This window comes from Gracilinanus agilis, chromosome 2 (genome assembly GCF_016433145.1).
Source record: "Gracilinanus agilis isolate LMUSP501 chromosome 2, AgileGrace, whole genome shotgun sequence".
Lineage (NCBI taxonomy): Eukaryota > Metazoa > Chordata > Mammalia > Didelphimorphia > Didelphidae > Gracilinanus > Gracilinanus agilis.
The window spans coordinates 77754359-77769871 of record NC_058131.1 but is presented as its reverse complement, the minus strand read 5'-3'; the positions used below and the strand labels follow the sequence as shown (position 1 = coordinate 77769871).

Sequence of the window (15513 nt, the reverse complement as noted above, 5' to 3'; positions counted from 1 at the left end):
AAGTCTATTATATTCGATTGTGCCATTGTGATCCTTCTCTGTGTATAATATTCTCCTGGTTCTTCTTTCACTCCATGCAAAGACATTTTAGTAACTGATTTATTATATATTAGTAATTCCAGTGGAGACAAAAACCATTGGGTCGCAAATAGCATTTTCAGCAACCTTTTAAATGTGTTAGCCACAAACCAAGATAGATACAATTAGAATTTTACAGAGGACAAATAGGAAGTTGAAAATTTGCACATTAAAGAATAGATAGCAGAAGGGGATTTATCTACATATTCTACATACATATCTGCATACAAATAATACACAGATTAACAAACTTTAAGACAATTTAAGTGTAATATACAGTCAAGCAGAGCAAAAACTAACCAGTTAGAAGGGCTGTAATTGGTGCTTCACTTTCTAGTTGATATGACTAGTCTGTTTTAATTAAATGGTAGTCTTAAAAGCCAATACAGAAAACGTCTCTTACCATAGGACAAAAATATTTACAGCAGATTTTTTTTTTCTGGTGACAAAGAATTTAAAGCTGAAGTATATCCATCAATTAGGGAATGGCTGAAAAGGTTAAATGAATGCGATGAAATAAAATTATTCCGTAAGAAAAGATGGAAAGGGATAGTTTCAGAAAAAGCTTGGTGACTGTATAAATTGACTAAAGTGATGTGAACTAGGGCAACAATCTGGAACAGCAGCATTGTAAACATAACCAACCATTGATGGCAATGGCCAACCACAATTCCAAAGGATTCATGTGGATATATGCTATTCACTAGAGAATTAATGAACAGTGTGGAGTATATTTTCTTCTCGTTTTTAGTGTGTGTGGATACGAAAAATGGAAACTGCTTGTGTGAATACATCTATCTATAATGAGTTTTGTCTTTCTTGCCTTCTCAAAGGTTGGGGGAAGGGCAAGAGGGTTTGTGGTACTAAAAATAATAATAATAATAAAGTATATGTGTTTTTTTAAAAAGTATGAAAAAAAGAACCTGTTCTAGGTGAAGGGAATACAAAGACAAAAAGGTTAACTGTGACTCCTGCCTACAAGACGTTTCCATTCTACCGGCCGAAGCAACCGGCATGCACAGGGAGAGCAAACCAAATAAACACAGTCTAGTCTGGGGTTAGAGGTGGGGCTGGAAGCCAGAAAGACCCAACGTGGGAAGAGGCGCCTCAATTGAGCAGGGAAGGAATCTGGAGATCAAGGGAGCCCGATAAAAATCTCAACCCGCACGCGTACGGACAGCTCCATGGGTGCAGTCAGGGTTTTCGCAGAGGTCTCGGCTCCAGCGTTTGGCACTGAGTCGCGTCCCAAAAAAAGGTTTCATAAACCAGTGGTCAGGTGAAAGAAAAAAAAACCTCAGCAGTTTCCCAGGAGGCAACTCTTTTCGCCTCACGCGTGCGCACAAACTTCCTCGGACTCCACTTCCCTCTTCTATTTGGGTAGGGGCGTAACCTCGAGAGCGGTTGCCACGGAAACGTTAACAGGAACCAAAGTGTCCTTCCGAGCTCCGGAGGTAGGTGAGGGAGAAGAGCCCGGAAGGGGAGGGAGGAAGTGCTCTTTGACAACTTTTCCGGTTCCTCTGCTGTCACTTAGACAACCCAGCCTAATGGACTTGCTTTGTGTCTCCTTCACCCTCCCTGTCCCGAACCCGGGAGCTGGGGCTCCTACGGCTTCAGACCCTCCGTCCGTCCCTACTCCTCCTGCGGTCTCTCCCTGCTCCCGCCGCTCCTAGCTAGCTGAAATGCCCCCCTAGGGATCGGGGGTGTGTGTGCTGAGCAGAGCCGGCCGCCAGGCCCTGCCTCGGGGGTCTGTGTGAGCGCGGGACTGAGCGATTCTCTTCACAGGTGCCCAGTGGGACCCTTTACTGGACGTGGGCTGTTGGTGAACTCCCTCTGCGGGGGCAATGGGGCGAGAGGGCTGGTTCTGCCCGTGGTCTGCAAAGGCAGTAGTAGACTAATGCTTGTCTGGGGTCTCTTTTCTTTCCCAGTTTTGACATCGGAACTTAGGTCTTTCTCGAGAAGGGCGAGATGGCCCCTGTATTCCTGACAGCACTAGACTTCCAAGTGAGTTCAATTGGTTCTTTCTGGGAACTTTGCCTGGGTCGTCGAGGGGAAGAGATGTATATTTTTTTCTCCTTGACCTGGAACCTAAGAGATGGGAACCTCTTTTGATTGAGCCAGGCTTTAAATACATCTCCTTGGTCCTTAGCTTCTTCGTTTGTCATTGGAATGGTTGGCCTAGGTGTCCAGAGGTCTTCTCTGTTTCTTCACCTATTATGGTATGATTCTAGGCTCATCAGAAGGTAGAATTTAAAACTGTATTTGGTCATCGATCCCATCATTTTAGAAATGAGGAAACAGTCTTGGAGAGAGAAGTAATAATTGTTTTTTGGGCTTCACAACTATCCTTTGCCATATCCTTATTTTACAGATTATGTAGCTACTTAAGAGATGAGAATTTGTTCCAGGTTTTACAGACTCCATTTTCACATTTGATCTATATCATTCACCATATCTGAGGTCACATTATTAGTAAGTAGCAGAATCAAAATTCTGTTACAGTTCCTTTGAATCCCAGCTATACCATCCTGCCATCCTTCATAACATATATACTACATAGTGTAAGGGGTAAAAATGGGTTTTTATTGGGTAAATATTAAAAGGTTGGTCACCAGGGGATTAAACAATTATCAGTCTCCAACTAAAGAATAACCTCAAGTTAAAATGATTTATGAAAATGTATTTACAAATGAGAAGAGGAAGTAGAAATAAGGAAATAAGAGAGAGGATAAGATAGGATAAGTAATCTAACACAGTAGGTAATTTGCTCTGATCCCTTAATTCAATCCAAGTAGATCTAATTAACTCCCAGCCTAGGGAAATCCACCTTGATCCCAAGGCCAGGAAGTCAGAGGCCCAAAGGGCCTCGAAGATGAATGAAGCAAAAGCTGCAGCAATAGAGTCTCTTTTAAAAGGAAGTTCCTTAAGAGAAGTTCAGGAAGATTCAGTCTTAACACTCACCATGTGGAACAGTCACACCAGCTCCAAACCCCCTCCAAGTCCAGTCACGAACCAGAAGAGCTCCTTCAAGTCCCGTTCATGAACCAGAAGAGGAGGGCTCAGCTCAATGAGGTCTCTTTTTAAAGGGGCCTTTTTTGTGTCACTCCCTGTGGCCTCTTCTTAGTTTACGTGTCCAATCACAGCAGATGCTTTTCTTAGGACTGCCCCAGAGGGAGTCAGTAAATTCTGATTTGTTACTCCAGCACACATGGGTTACAGACCACCCAACTTGTGAGTTAAATGGAGATGTTTTCACCTTTGGTAAATAAATCTAAAGATGGGCAGGGTATTTAATCTCATTATCACAATAGGATGTGCTTTCTACCTTGATCCTCTCTTCTCCACACAAAATTCACTCATTCAAGACTTTTAATACTAGGCTCAGAGTTGAATGTTGTGAAGGATGAAATATAAATAATATAATAATATAAAATATTTAAATCAGTCTCTACAAAGCACTTCTTGGAAATGTGTAAGTAGCATAAGCAACATTTCCCTGGAGAAAAAAATTAGGACAGGAAGTAGTTGGTCTCCATTTTTATGATTAAATGAGACCCAAAGGGTAATTTAAAAAACTTTAAGGCAGTTGTAATAATGTAAATTATAATGTTTGTTTTTAATTTATATTAAAAGATGACTTTGTGAGAATCTTTTCATGTTATTAAAAAGTATAGCATTGGGGCAACTGAGGGACTCAGGCCTAGAGACAGAAGGTCTAATGTTCAAATCTGGCCTCAAGACACTTCCTAACTTTGTGACCTTGAAAAAGTCATTTAACCCCAATTTTCTATCCCTTACCAGCACTTTGTCCTAGGAACTGATATCAATTTCAAGAGTAGGAGGTTTTTAAAAATTATGGTATTAAGTTTCAATATTAAAGTTAAATTGTTTGGGAGACAGTATGATAAAGTGTTTGTACTTAAACCCATTTTTGCACATGATTCCAGGAAGGCCTGGCTTTGCAGTCCTTCATTTCAACATGATCTGGCCATTTTCAAATGACTTAATATCCTTGTACCTCACTTCTTCTTTTATAATCTGTGGGGGAAGTAATACCCACAGAACCTACTTCATAGGATCTATATAATGTTAAAATGAGATAATGCTTATAAGGGAGTTTCCTAACTAAATACAATAGAGATGTCAACTATTAATATTAAAGTACCCCAACTTGGGGGTACTATAATGAACATGTTTGAATTAACTTGAAATAGTGAAAATAGGAAGAAATAGCATTGGATAATGTTATCCAACAGAAATTAAATTTGATTATTAATGTAAAGGGATTATGTTATTCCCTCTAAGTGAGAATCAGTACTATGTTAATGTTAGATACTTAATTTAAAAATTATGTTGATATCAAATGTATAAATTGGACATCTGAGGAAAATGTATAACTTATACTCACAAATGTCACTTAAATTTCTTAAAATCAGTGTCTCATCTGTGAAATGAAGATAGAAATTTTTACCCTGTCTCATAGAGTTTTTATGGAGAAAGTACTTCATAAACTAAATGTGTTACATATATATATTGCACTTGTTTTTTGTCCACAATGAAAGATACATAGGTTGTATTCAATATGAATTTGATTTGGAACCCTAAATATCAAGAACTACCCTTAAATTTTTTTACCATATTTACCACTCCCAGAAGGTCCAAAAAGGTTTAGTGACGTTCAAGGATGTGGCTGTGGATTTTACTAAGGAGGAGTGGAGAAACCTGAACCCTTCCCAGAAAGAGTTGTACAGGGATGTGATGCTGGAGAACTATAGAAACCTTGTCTTCTTGGGTAAGGAGAGCTGTCCCCTGTGACTGATTCTTTCTATAGTGGAATCCTTGTTACTTTACTTAAATCAGCATTTTTTTCTACATTGAGAGTTATTGTTTGACACATAGAGACCAGTTGCTAATCTTTTATTGGCATAGATTGAATTCTTCTGCTCTTTAGTCCCAAATGGAAGGTCTTTACTGTAGATAGATAGAAATTGACTAGTTATTTGTGTTACCTCTGAGTTTATTTCTTTCCATTCTCTGTCCATTCAGGTCAAAGATTCTCCCTTAAAATTCTAGTATATCTGAGAATGAAAAAGTTGCATTTTTTTTTTAGTTGGATCAAATGTAATTTTTTTTCTGAGTCAAATCTTCTTTATCTTCTCTCCATCCATTTCTAGAAAGCAATGTAGAGGATTCTTTAGATGTGTTTTCTGCCACCCTTTGGACATCCTTGCATGCCCATCTACCTCAGATAGTGATTAGCAATAGGATAGAGAACTTCATCCTCAACACTTCTCATTTCCAAAGAGCAGGACTTACAGTTTGGAAACCAGATGTGATCTCTCATTTGGAAGAAGGGGAAGCACCCTGGATGCCAGAAAGAGAACTACCAAAGAGCACCTATTCAGGTTAGTCATTGAAAACTAGGGATATGGCACCTCAGAGGCCATCTAGACCACCCTCTTCATTTTACTTATTAGTAAGTTGAGACACAGAGGTTAAGCACTTCACATAGGCAGTAACGTTCAGAGGCAAGTTCTATACCCAGATTTACTTACTCCTGAGCTCTCATTCTACTATGGCGTCCTGCCCGTGGTGTGAAATTAAGTAGCTTGAATAATTTCTTTCTCTAGTCTTATTGAGGGAACTAGTTCATACAGTAGACAAAATGCTGGACTCAGAATCATGAGTACCTGAGTTCAGGACAGATATTTTTTAGCTGTATGGCTCTTGGCAAGTCAGTTGACCTTTGCCTCAGTTTCTTCATGAATAAAATGATCTGCCCCTGTTCCCTTGTAAGTAAAATAGTAATGATAATAATATCACCTGCTTCTATCTACTAAAGTTGTCTTAAGGATAAAATAAAGTAATATTTGTAAAACACTGCAAATTTTAGAGTGCTAGATATATTACTACTACTATTATTATTACTGCTCTAGCTTTTCTAGTAACATATTGCATGATATTAGGAAAATTAAGGCATCCTTGCTTTAGCCTTGACTTTACCAAGAAATACTCCAGTATTATAATACTCCAGTTCATTATAATTATAATCCCATCTTAATTTCTAATATATGACTATAATTTTTTAAAAGCAAAACTAAACATGTTGGGGGCACCTGGGTAGCTCAGTGGAGTAAGAGTCAGGCCTAGAGACAGGAGGTCCTAGGTTCAAACCCGGCCTCAGCCACTTCCCAGCTGTGTGACCCTGGGCAAGTCACTTGACCCCCATTGCCCACCCTTACCTATCTTCTACCTATGAGACAATACACTGAAGTACAAGGGTTTAAAAAAAAACAAAAACATAAACAAAAAACTAAACATGTCACAAAATCTGAAACTTGATGTAATATTTCAAATCCATAGTTTCCTACCTCTGCAAAGAATGGGAAAGGTGCTATCTTGTATTTTTTTTTCACCAGCTGTGGTAATTATAAGTTCATGGCCTCTATTTATGATTGCTTTGTTATTATTGTGTTTAGATTAGACTTACTGTGCATTTTTTTCCAGTTTATTTTCTATTTGTTCCTTTGTCTTCCCATACTTCCATATAGTTATAAAAGACATAATATCTTAGAAAAATTGACAAAGACAACATTCTGACAGATTCCTTTTGAGACAACTATAGTTTTAGTGTTTAAACCAGAAAAGAATAAAGCACAGAAAAAGAATTATAAATATATTATTAATGGTAATTGAGTAAAAGATTTTTTTTATCCTGGCAAGAATACCACAATAATATAGCCAAAACATTTTTCATGAAAATCAAGTTGTATTTTTTCTAGGAATGCAAAAATATTTCAGTATTTGGAAAACAACATAATGAACCAGATTGGAAATAAAAACACATCCAAACTACAATTATATCAATGGATAGAGATAATGCTTTTGACAAAATTTAACACCTACTATGTCTAAACCACCTCCTCCCCACCCTCATACAAAACAGAGTATAGAATGTATCTAAGAAGCCTTATGTCTAAAATCAAAAGTACTTTATTCAGTGGAGAAATGCTAAACGTTTTCCATTAAATCAAAGAGGAAAAAAGGCTACCTTTTCTGTGCTGTTATTAGAGTAAGAAAATAAAAGCAGGAAAACAAGGCAAAGAAGAGTCACATTTTTTCTGATTTACTGATAAAATGTTGACTTACATAGAAAATGCAACAAAATCAACAAATATTGAGCTTCAGCAGAAGAACAGATCTAATAAACTCACAAAATCATTAATACTTCTACATAGCAATAATACAACTCAAACGTTTTGAATAGAAAGGGATATCACATAATAACTACAAAATACATAAAAAATGTGAGTTGATCTTTAAAGACATGCTCAAACTATACTATTTGAAGAAATGAACTTTTTAAATATTTGAAATATATTCAATGCCCATAGCTTGATTGCAACAATATAATAAAAAATGACAATATTATCTGTATTAATTCAGAGATTTAATTTGCTTATCAAACTACCAATGAGATATCTTAAGAAGCTAGAAAAAAATTAAAAAATTTACAGATGTACAAAAATTCCAGAATCTAAAGGGAAAATTTTAAAAAGAATGAAGGATAGAGGAGTTTTATGCTTTCTCTTGTACTATAAAGAAATACTCAACAATATTCGTGATAGTTAACATTCATATAGATGCTCTCCTTTACAATTATTATCTCATCTGATTCTCTTAACAACTGTAGGTGGTATTATTTGGTACTCATTAAAAACTATAAAAGCGTTTTAGTGGAAATAGCCTGAGAGAGGATGGATCAGGAACATAGTACTAACAAGCCATGGTTAGACAAGTCTCAGAACAAAAATTAATTGAGGATCAACTAATAATTTGTCAGTTGTGAGGAGCACCTGAAAGAAATTAGGTAAAATTAGTTTTAGATAACATCTCACAAAATACTACAATAAGTTCAAAATAACCTTATTGATCACATTTTGAAACAAAATAAAAAATACACAGACTAGGTAATTTTCATTTGATGTCTATTAGCAAAATCTTACACAAATAACAGATCAAAGCTATTAAAAACTAGAAAATAGATTTTTTTACTAGAAAATGTTGATTGTTTCAGTTTAATTAAATTAAAAAGGCATTAGTATTAACAATCACTCAATTAGGATAAGGGAAGCATCCCTTGTGTCATATCTTTGATAATGGCATGCTGTTTTCAGATATAGAAAACGAATGTAGTTATATAATACCAAAAACCTTTACTCAAAAGTTGGATGATTAAAGGTAACAGTATCAAATATTTCTCTAAATCTCTAATAAAATAAGAAACTTAAATCAAGGAAAATTTTAAAATCTTTACCTAAAGGAAAATTGAATAAGCCATTATTGAACTTTCAAACAAAAGCAAAACCTAACAGACTCCCTGGTCCTGATCGAGTTCAGTGGATGTTAAGTGCTTAAAAATAAATTGCATCTAATGTAAAGAAATGTTTCCAATAAGAGAAAAAGAAACGCACTGTAATAAACTTACTAAACAAATATGTTTCTTATACCAATTCCAGGAAGAGATAAAGTAGAGAAAGAGAACTAAAAATAAATAACCCTGATACCTATTGATGCAAGAAATATCATGTAAAGTTTGAGCAGAATCCATAGTAGCACATTAAAAATTATATGTAGGCAACTTTTTTAATGGAGAAGTTATGGATTTATTTTATGTAGAAGATAGATTTACTCTACTTTGCTTTCAGATTCAGTTGGAAATATTTACATTTTCATATCTTTCAGGTTGGAAAACTAGGCCTGAAACCAAGGATACAGCTCAGCAAAGATTCAGAAAGAATGGTTTCCATGACTCTAAATTGGAAGAACCCTGGGAATATTATGCAAGTTTAGAAAGACGACAGCATAACAATAAGGAAAAAATTTCTAGGCAAGTAAAAAAATTCTTAACATATGGTGGAATTTTTTTGCTAAGTCCAATCCATTTATCTTAAGTTGTATCTATATATGAAAATATCTTCTTAAACTTGATAAATTTTGATTGACCTTTGTATAATATTTAGGCTGAAACAAATTATTGTAGTGAATATCCATATTTTTCATCACAGAAGTCCTACTGGAGAAAATCTCCATAAAAGTCTTAAATACATAATGGTTATCTATAATGCATGCCTTGTTGGATATCAGATAATTCATAATAAAAGGAACCTTTACAAAGGTAATAATTGTGGAATTGCCTTCCATTCCAGCTCAATTCTTACTCAGAAGCAGATTTTGCATACAGGAGAGAAACTTAACAACTGTGGAAATGCTTTCTGCTGCTCCTCACAGTGTACCCAACATAAAAGTTTATATACTGGAGAAAAGTCTTATGAATGTCATATATTTGGAACAGCATTGCCCACTAACAAATACATTAACCACCATCAGAAAAATAATAATAAAGAGAAACCTTATGAATGTAAAGATTGTGAGAAGGTCCTGAGTTCCCAGTTAACTGGTCACCAGGAAACCCTTACTATAAAGGAACCTTACAAATGTAACATTTGTGGGAAGGCCTTCTGCCAGAGCATTCAGTTAACTGTACATCAGAGAATTCATACTGGAGAGGAGCCTTACAAGTGTAAACTTTGTGGCAAGGTCTTCAGTAGGAGTTCACAGTTAAGTGGCCATCATAGAATTCATTCTGGAGAGAAGCCTTCCAATAAATGTAATATTTGTGGGAAGAGTTTCCGCAAGAGTTCACAGTTAATCCTACATCAGAGAATTCATACTGGAGAGAAGCCTTATGAATGTAATTATTGTGAGAAAGCCTTCCGAAGGAGTTCAAGGTTAACTCAACATCAGAGAATTCATACTGGAGAAAAGCCTTATGAATGTAAAGATTGTGGGAAGGCCTTCCACCAGAGTTCAGGTTTAACTCAACATCAGAGAATTCATACTGGAGAGAAACCTTACAAATGTAATGATTGTGGAAAGGCCTTCCGCAGGAGATCAAAACTAACTCAACATCAGAGAATTCATACTGGAGTGAAACCTTATGAATGTAAAGATTGTGGGAAGGCTTTCCACCAGAGTTCAGGGTTAACTCAACATCAGACAATTCATACTGGAGAAAAGCCTTTTAAATGTAATGATTGTGGGAAAGTCTTCCGCCGGAGTTCAAAGTTAATTCAGCATCAGAGAATTCATACTGGAGTGAAGCCATATGAATGTAAAAATTGTGGAAAGGCCTTCCACCAGAGTTCACAGTTAACTTTACATCATAGAAGTCACACTGGAGAGAAGCCTTTTAAATGCAATGATTGTGGGAAGGCCTTCCATCAGAGTTCAGAATTAACAATACATCAGAGAATTCATACTGGAGAGAAGCCTTACCAATGTAACAATTGTGGGAAGGCCTTTTGCCGCAGTTCTAAATTAACAGCACATCAGAAAATTCATACTGGAGAGAAACCTTTTAAGTGTAATGATTGTGGGAAGGCCTTCCATCAGAATTCAGAGTTAACTGTACATCTGAGGATTCATAATGGAGAGAAACCTTACAAATGCAACCATTGTGGGAAGGCCTTCCACCGGAATTCAGAGTTAACTCGACATCAGAGAATTCATACTGGAGAAAAATCATACAAATGTAATGATTGTGGAAAGGCCTACTACTGGAGTTCAGGGTTAATTCGCCATCAGAGAATTCATACTGGTGAGAAGCCTTATGAATGTAAAGATTGTGGGAAGGCTTTTCATGGGAGTTCACACTTAATTCGACATCAGAGAATTCATACTGGAGAAAAGCCTTATGAATGCAAAGATTGTGGAAAGAACTTCAGTATCAAAGTACACCTTACTCTTCATGAGAGACTTCACTCTGGGGAGAAGCCTTATAAATGTTATGAATGTGGGAAGGACTTCCACTGGAGCTCACAGTTAACTGTACATCAGAGAATTCACACTGGAGAGAAACCTTACAAATGTAACATTTGTGGAAAGGCCTTCCCCCAGAGTTCAGAATTAACTCGACACCATAGAGTTCACACTGGAGAGAAGCCTTACAAATGTAATGATTGTGGGAAGGCCTATAACCAGAATTCAGAATTGACTCGACATCAGAGAAGTCATACTGGAGAGAATCCTTACAAATGTAGTGATTGTGGAAAGGCCTTCAATCGTAATTCAGAATTAATTCGGCATCAGAAAATCCATCCTTGAGAGGAGACTTATAAATTTAACTGTTCTGGAAAGGTCATCACTTCAAACTATACTATGCCAGACATCAGAGACCTCATACTAGGAAGAAGCCTTAATTCATAGCGGAGAGGCACTTTACGAGTATATTTTTAAAAAGCTATGAAGTCCACAGTTTATTGAACATGAAAAAATCCATACTGGAGGAAAAACTCTAAATGTAATGACTGTTGGAAGGCTTTTCGCTGGTTTCTAATTACTCAGCATCTGAAAATTTATATGGTAGAGAAACCTTCTAAATTATAATAATATGGAAAACCTGCCTGGATAGCAAAGTCTTAGTGAATATCAGGATTCACATGAGAAAAAAGCCTTATAAATATATAATTGGGAAGTCTTCCATTGGAGTTCATCCCTTACTCAATATAAAGATATTTATATCATAAATATAATGAATGTGAAAAGAACATCCGCCAAAGCTCAGAGTTTATACATAATTAGAGCCTATGTATTGGAAAGTGATGCTTTATAAATAAAATATTTGTGGAAGAGTATTCCCTGACAGCACATACCTTAAACATCAGAAACAATATCCTTAAGAAAGGCTCCATGAGTGCAATGAAACAGTTGTCTAAAGGCCATCCATGAAAGCAGAATTCTGATTCAGTGTTGAATTGTTCATATTGGAAAAAACCCTCATGAAGATAGAGCCTTGTAAATGTAATTAATATGAGAAGACTTTCAGACAGAATATGTAATTGAGCTAAGTTGAGTTGATAAAATGAGGAAAAGATTTAGAAGAGGCTATTCTAAGTGTGATCAATGCAAAGGAGAAGTATTGTGTGTGAGGAAAAACATGTGGTCCAGTAAAATGGTTCAATATCTACCAAAGTTCCCTCACCCCTTTCCCAAGTAAATTAGGCTAATTCCTCCCTCCCTCCCCCAAGGTAGAAAATCTCTCCTCAAGACTTGATTGGTCCAGGGAGCTAAGGCTCAAACTGTCTAGCTATTAAAATAGTTCTTTTTTGGCCTTTAACCATGTAGATGTGACATCCTATTCACAAGATAGTGTGATCCTAGGCAGCTCATTTAATTTCAGTCTCCTCTTTTATAAAATAATAGCACCTGTCTCACAGGGTTGTTATGAGGATAAAATAATATAACAGCCAGATAATATAATATAACAATCAAAAAACACATCAGCACAGTTGCCATCATGTAATAGGTACTTACTAAATGCTTGTTTCTTTCCTTCCTCAAGGTATTAAAATCCCACACATATAATATCTGCCCCTTCAGCCTCCTAAGGCCACTGGAGTCACTGTACATTCTTCTCCTTAATTATTTCCACATGAAAATAAAGGATGCCTTGTCTTTATAAGATAGCTGCATTCTTACTGAGTATGCTTTCTATGTTGTGAGGAATTAAATATTATGTTAATAATTTTGAATGACCTAGGAGTACCTCATTTGATTCCAATATTACGGCTAAGCTACCAGTGGACTAGCTTGGATCCATCTCAGCTGACAGAATTTGCTCATTCTTCCAGTCTACTTCTTGATTTCTTATCTGAGCTGTTCAAGTTTCTCACTCAGATTTGAGTCAGTCAGCTTGTCCCTCTATGAAAGTTTCAGTATATGTTAGACTGGTCCAAGGCTTAGCCATTATTACTTCATTTGGAGGCTGTGCAAGTTCAGAGGGATTGAACTGTGGACTCTTCTTTGATCTGGTGACTCCTGCCCTGGCCTCAGACACTTCCTAGCTGTGTGACCCTAGACAAGTCACTTTACCTTAGTTGCCTAACTCTTACCACTCTTCTGCCTTGGAACTGATATTTAATATCAATTCTAAAAGAGAAGATAAGGGTTTTAAAAAAAAAGAATAAAATGATTCAGGATTCCAGTGCAGGTAAAAAAATACTGGGTTAGACTAGACCTGAGTCTCCTCTTTGCTCCTGGGGTTAAAGCCATACAACTACATTTTGCTTCTGAATACTGTACACTTTTGAACCTAGGACCTCCAGTCTCTAGGCCTGGCTCTCAATCCACTGAGCTACCCAGCTGCCCCTCTTCTCCATGTATTCTTACTAATAACTATTTTTATTGCATTATGATCTGATAAGATTGCATTTATTATTTCTGCTTTTTTGCATTTGTTTGTACCTGCCCTATTATGTGGTCTATCTTTGCCCTATTATGTGGTCTATCTCTGTGAATATTCCATGTGCTGCTGAAAAGAAGATGTATTCCTTTTTGTCCCTATTTATTTTTCTCCATATATCTATTAACTAATTTTTCTAGGGTTTCATTCACCTTTCTTATCTCTTTCTTATTTATTTTTTGGTTTGATTTATCTAGATCTGATAGGGGAAGGTTGAGGTCCCCCACTAGTATAGTTTTGCTATCTATTTCATCCTTGAGCTCCACTATCTTCTCCTTTAGAAACTTGGAAGCTATAACATTTGGTGCATACATGTTGAGTACTTATATTTCTTCATTGTTTATACTGCCTTTTATTAGGATGTAGTTACCTTCCCTATCTCTTTTAACCATATCTATTTTTACTTTGGCTTTGTCAGAAATCATGATGGCAACCCCTCCCTTCTTTTTATCATTTGAAGCCTAATAGATTTTGCTCCATCCTTTCATTTTTACTCTGTGTATATCTGCCTATCTTATATGTGTTTCTTGTAGACAACACATGGTAGGATTTTGGTTTATAATCCACTCTGCTATTTGCTTCTGTTTTATGGGCAAGTTCATCCCATTCACATTCAGAGTTATAATTATCAAGTTTGTATTTCCAGACATTTTGATTCTCTCTCCTTGTCCTGCCCTTTCTTCTTTCACTATTTCCTTCTATACCAGTGTTTTGTTTTTAATTAGTTCCCCTAATCCCCTCCCTTATTGTACTTCCCTTTCTCCCCTCTCCCTTCTTATTCCCCTTTTATTCTTCTTTAGGATCTTTTTAAGCTAACCCACACCTGCCCTCTCCCTTCCTAGTGTTACTTCCCTCTCCACCAGTCCTTTTGTTACCCTTCTACTTCTCTATAGGGTGAGAATCTATTCTCTGTCCCAGTGGATCTCATTGTTCTTCCCTCTTTAAGTTGAATTCAATGCATTTAAGTATTAAATATTTCCTCTCTCCAACCTCTTTACCCTTACAATGTATTGTTATTCTTTCCTGTTGGCCCCACGCACTTCTTTATGGAATATAAATTTATTCCATTTTGTTTGTTATCCCATTTTTCTTAATATTACTTTCTTTTCCCCCTCTAGTTTTTTTTGTGTGTGTATATATATGTATATATATATATACGTATATATATATATATATATATTATATATCTTGACATTTCATCCTATACAGTTTGCCACTTTCCCTCTATGTAAACTTCTTCTAGTTACCTTGTTGGTAATAACAAATTTTTAACATTTGCCAAGATCTTCTTTTCTTCTTGGGATATAAATTGATTGAATTTATTGGGTCCCTTAAAGAAATGATTTTTCCCCTCCCCCCATTCTCTTAATTACCTTATGGTGATTCTCTTGAGTTCTGTGTTTGGACAGCAAACTCTCTATTTAAGTCCATTTTTTTCTTGATGAATGCTTGGAAGTCCTCAAATTTATTGAATGACCATACTTTCCCCCACAATAATATAGTCAGTTTTGCTGGATAGTTGATTCTTGGTTGTAGACCCAGTTCCCTTGCTTTCCGGAATATCATGTTCCATGACTTCTAGTCCTTCAGTGTAGATCAGTGATTCCCAAAGTGGGTGCTACCACCCCCTGGTGGGTGCTGCAGCGATCCAGGGGGGCAGTCATGGCCATAGGTGCATTTATCTTTCCTATTAATTGCTATTAAAAGTTTAAAAAAAATTAATTTCCAGTGGGCTAAGTAATATTTTTTCTGGAAAGGGGGTGGTAGGCCAAAAAAGTTTGGGAACCATTGGTGTAGATTCAGCCAGATCCTGTGTTATCCTAACTGTGGTTTCCTGATATCTGAATGACTTCTTTTTAGCAGCTTATAATATTTTTTCTTGTTCTGGTAGTTTTTGAATTTGGCTATAATATTCCTGGACGTTGTCAGTTGTGGATTTAATGTAGGAGGTGATCTGTGGATTCTTTCAATTTCCACTTTTCCCTCTTGTTCAAGAATGTCAGGGCAGTTGTTTCTGATAATTTCTTGTAGGATGATGTCTGAACTTTTTCTTTCATCATGATGTTCTGGTAAACCAATAATTCTTAAATTGTCTCCTCTAGCTCTGTTCTCCAGATCTTTGGTTGAATCAATGA

The 15513-nt window shown here is 36.3% G+C and overlaps 1 protein-coding gene across 1 annotated transcript in view; it reads left to right on the top strand.

Annotated features, from left to right (window-relative positions):
• The first annotated feature begins 1262 nt into the window (after positions 1–1262).
• LOC123233307 (zinc finger protein 420-like) overlaps positions 1263–15513 on the top strand; it is a 44556-nt gene continuing 30305 nt past the window's right edge. The window contains exons 1-6 of the mRNA XM_044659452.1: positions 1263–1354; positions 1460–1529; positions 1796–1948; positions 4729–4867; positions 8821–8965; positions 9285–11176. Of these exons, the coding sequence (XP_044515387.1) occupies positions 1263–1354; positions 1460–1529; positions 1796–1948; positions 4729–4867; positions 8821–8965; positions 9285–11176 (2491 nt within the window). The remainder of the gene's footprint in view (positions 1355–1459; positions 1530–1795; positions 1949–4728; positions 4868–8820; positions 8966–9284; positions 11177–15513) is intronic.